Consider the following 3,195-nt stretch of genomic DNA (forward strand, 5'->3'; position numbering starts at 1 on the left):
CTCTAGGGGAAGGGCGAGGGCAAGGCGGGAGCTCCAGTAGGGTCATGAGCCGGGCCGGAAGGCGGGAGCAGCCCCGCCCCCACCCCAGGTCGAAAGGGGGGTCCAGGTGTCTTTCTCCACCCCACTATGTCCCCCTCGCTCTCCCCCTCCCAGGCTCGGAGTGCGCCTGCGCGCTGCGCCCCCTCCCCCTCGGCTGGCGAGAGCCCTACAGTCAGGGAGAGAAGAGGAGAGAGAGGGCGGGGGAGACCGGGCGGCCGGAGCGCAGGCGAGGCGCTGGGCTGTCGGAAACGCTGCCTTGGCCGCCACCGCCTCCGCCTCCTGCTGCTTGGCGGGACAAGCCGGACCGCGCCGGCCCGGGCCGAGGCGGTGCCAGCGGTCGAGGGAGGGAGCCCACTTGGGAGGGCCCCTGACAACCGGCCGCCCTCGGGCCCGTCTGCTCAGGCGGGGAGGGGGCGGCCGTTGCTAGGCAACGCGCGCCTCGGCCCGCCCTCCCTCGGCCCTCGAGCCCCTCTCCTTGCGCTTGGCCCCTCCTCGAGGGCCAGGGGAGCATGCCCCCCTGGCCGGGTTTCGGCCCGCGCAGCACGCCCGGGAGGAGGGGCCAGGGGCGCGCCCCCCTCCCCCGCTGAGCGCGGCCCCGCCCCCGAGCCTCGCCATGGCCCCCCCGCCCGGCGGCCCGGGAGCCCCCGGCTCCCCACCAGCCTTGCGGCTGGACCAGTGAGCCCCGGAGCCGCCTGCCCGTCGCCAGCCGCCCCCCAGCCTACCCCCCCCCCCCCATCCCCTGGCTGGCACCATGGGATGTAACATGTGTGTGGTCCAGAAGCCAGAGGAGCAGTACAAAGTGATGCTGCAGGTAAGGGGCCCGGGCCGGGGGGAGCTCCCGGGGAGGAGATGAGGAGGGGGAGACAAACGGGGGGCGGGGGGTGACGGCCTAGAATTCTAGTGCAGTTTACCAAGAATCCCGCAGAAGTTGTGGGGTGGGATGCCAACGTCTGAGTGGGGCATCATTCTGGGCATCTGTGCGGGAACCTTGAAACAGAACCACGCCGGGCACGTGGATTGGCCGGTATGGGCATGGATTAATGGGCCCTTGCTAAACAACATTCACTTTAGGATTGGGGAGCACAGAGTAAGAGGTCCAACCGAAAATGGGAAGCCAGGGCAGGATGAGGATGGTTGCATAGCAACGAGTTCATTTCCCAGCAACCCCCCTCCCCCCACCCTCACACACACACACACACACACACACACTCACACTCACACTCACTGTGTCACCCAGTGTGTGGGAAAGGGGCAGTCTTACCTAGAGGGAGAAAGAAGCCATGAGAATAAGTAATAAAAATAAAGACTTGGGCTAGCCCGGATGAAGGGACACGCCGACCACTGAGCGCTCCAGCCCACAAAGAGCAAGTTTCCCTCTGGGGCAAGGCTAGATGGTTTTATCATCCTTAATAGGCGGCAGGTATTTCAGAGGAAGCAGAATGCTGAGTATACACACGCCCAGGAGCACATAAAGATAAAAAGCCACCTTGGAGCTTCCTCGAATGCCCAGGGTTCAGGCTCTTAAGTACCGAGTGGACACTGGCAAGTGCAAGAACACGATTTTTGTTCTCTGCATTTCTCCTAAGATTTCATTCCGCACACTAGAGATTGAGGAACAGGAGCTCTTAATGTCCACGTTATGTATCAAGTACATTGGTGCTTATAGCATTCATTGAGCATGATTCCGAATCGGCCATAATATAGAACAGAGAAAAAGAGAAAAGCACAGGCTCTGTCCAATCAGCTTGCAAGCTTAAATTAGAGAGGGAAGATACTAACAAGGATGTGTCTCTGTATATCCTGTTGGTGTGCAGAGAGCTGTGCCTGTGTGTCTGTACTTGTATATGATGTTTGGTGTGTATATGTATATGTATAGATATACATATATGATATATTAAAGCCGGGCATGTGTATCTGTATATACACTGTATATGCCGTGTATGAATTTAGACATTTCATAATGCTTAACACAGGTACCTTCTACATATACTGTACATTCATGTATATATATGATCAATGTATTACAATATACGTGTGTTTATATTCTTTACATATGTGCATATGTGTCCAGATGGTATATGCTGTGTGGGCATGTAGACATACTAATGTATGTATGCTTTCTGTGTTGGGGTGTAATTTGTTTCTAGAAAATTAGTCACCCATGGCCAATCCAAACTCCCTAGGGCAATGTTCCCAATATTGAGAGAGGTCATAGTTGGATAGTGGCTTAAATAGAGTCTGGGGCCAGAGCAGACTCAAAGGCAGAATGCCTTTTTGACAGATTAGGGGTCCTTAACTACCCATGTCCGTTTGTTAGGGTTTGGATGGAAGAGGGTGGGGAATGTGAAAGACTAGATGTGGCCTGAGGCATTGGGAGATTTCCTATACAGACAGAGAGAGAAGAAAGATTTCTCAGCAGAAAAGGGTGGGGGAAACACCCTCATAAAGTCTGTTTTAAAAAATGGAAAAGATATTACTGTGAAGGAAGTATGGTACATAGACCTGGGGGTTGGGTAGGGTGGAACTAAGCCTAACGGGTAAATCCGGAATTGCTTGTTTGGAACCGAATTCCTTTGACCAGAAGAGAATAAAAAACAAACAAACAAATGTTGCCTGCAGGAATGTGTTCATTTTCCTTTTCTTTCCCTGTTTCTTTTGTCATTTTGTACTCTTTCTACCTGTTTCTCTTGATCTATTTCTTATTTCCCTTGTTCGATTTCTGTCTGGCTGCCCCTCCCCTTTCCTACTTTCTTCCTCCTGTCATGCTATCTCGATTTCTCTTGGTCTCACCCACTCAAAATCTTGCCTTTGTGACTGAGATTTGACACCATTGAGAGAGTGATGCAGGAAATTCACAACCTGGAAATACACAGGCTATTCTTCAGAATCAGTGTTGTTCTCTGGGCATACAGGCAGGAGGTGGGGTGGTGAAGTGATAGCTTGGTGGTGGTGTAATGAACACCATCCTTCCTATTTCAGTATCTAGAATCATTCCAAATGGAAACCAATTCCTTTCTCACTGAATCCTCACTGATAATGAAAGGAAGGACACTGGAGAGAGTGATTCCTTTATAGGACAAAGACCAGAGGAATGTGTGTGTGTGTGTGTGAGAGAGAGAGAGAGAGAGAGAGAGAGAGAGAGAGAGAGAGAGAGAG

General features: G+C 53.2%; 1 protein-coding gene across 1 annotated transcript in view; it reads left to right on the plus strand.

Moving 5' to 3' along the window:
* Positions 1 to 771: 771 nt before the first annotated feature.
* Positions 772 to 3,195, plus strand: part of PDZD4 (PDZ domain containing 4) — a 32,968-nt gene continuing 30,544 nt past the window's right edge. Inside the window, exon 1 of the mRNA XM_069108453.1 lies at positions 772 to 850. Within this exon, the coding sequence (XP_068964554.1) occupies positions 791 to 850 (60 nt within the window). The 5' untranslated portion in view covers positions 772 to 790. The remainder of the gene's footprint in view (positions 851 to 3,195) is intronic.

The sequence above is a fragment of the Petaurus breviceps genome, unplaced genomic scaffold (assembly GCF_028583685.1).
Source record: "Petaurus breviceps papuanus isolate PSGF00001 unplaced genomic scaffold, PetGlider_PUasm1.0 90386, whole genome shotgun sequence".
Classification (NCBI taxonomy): domain Eukaryota; kingdom Metazoa; phylum Chordata; class Mammalia; order Diprotodontia; family Petauridae; genus Petaurus; species Petaurus breviceps.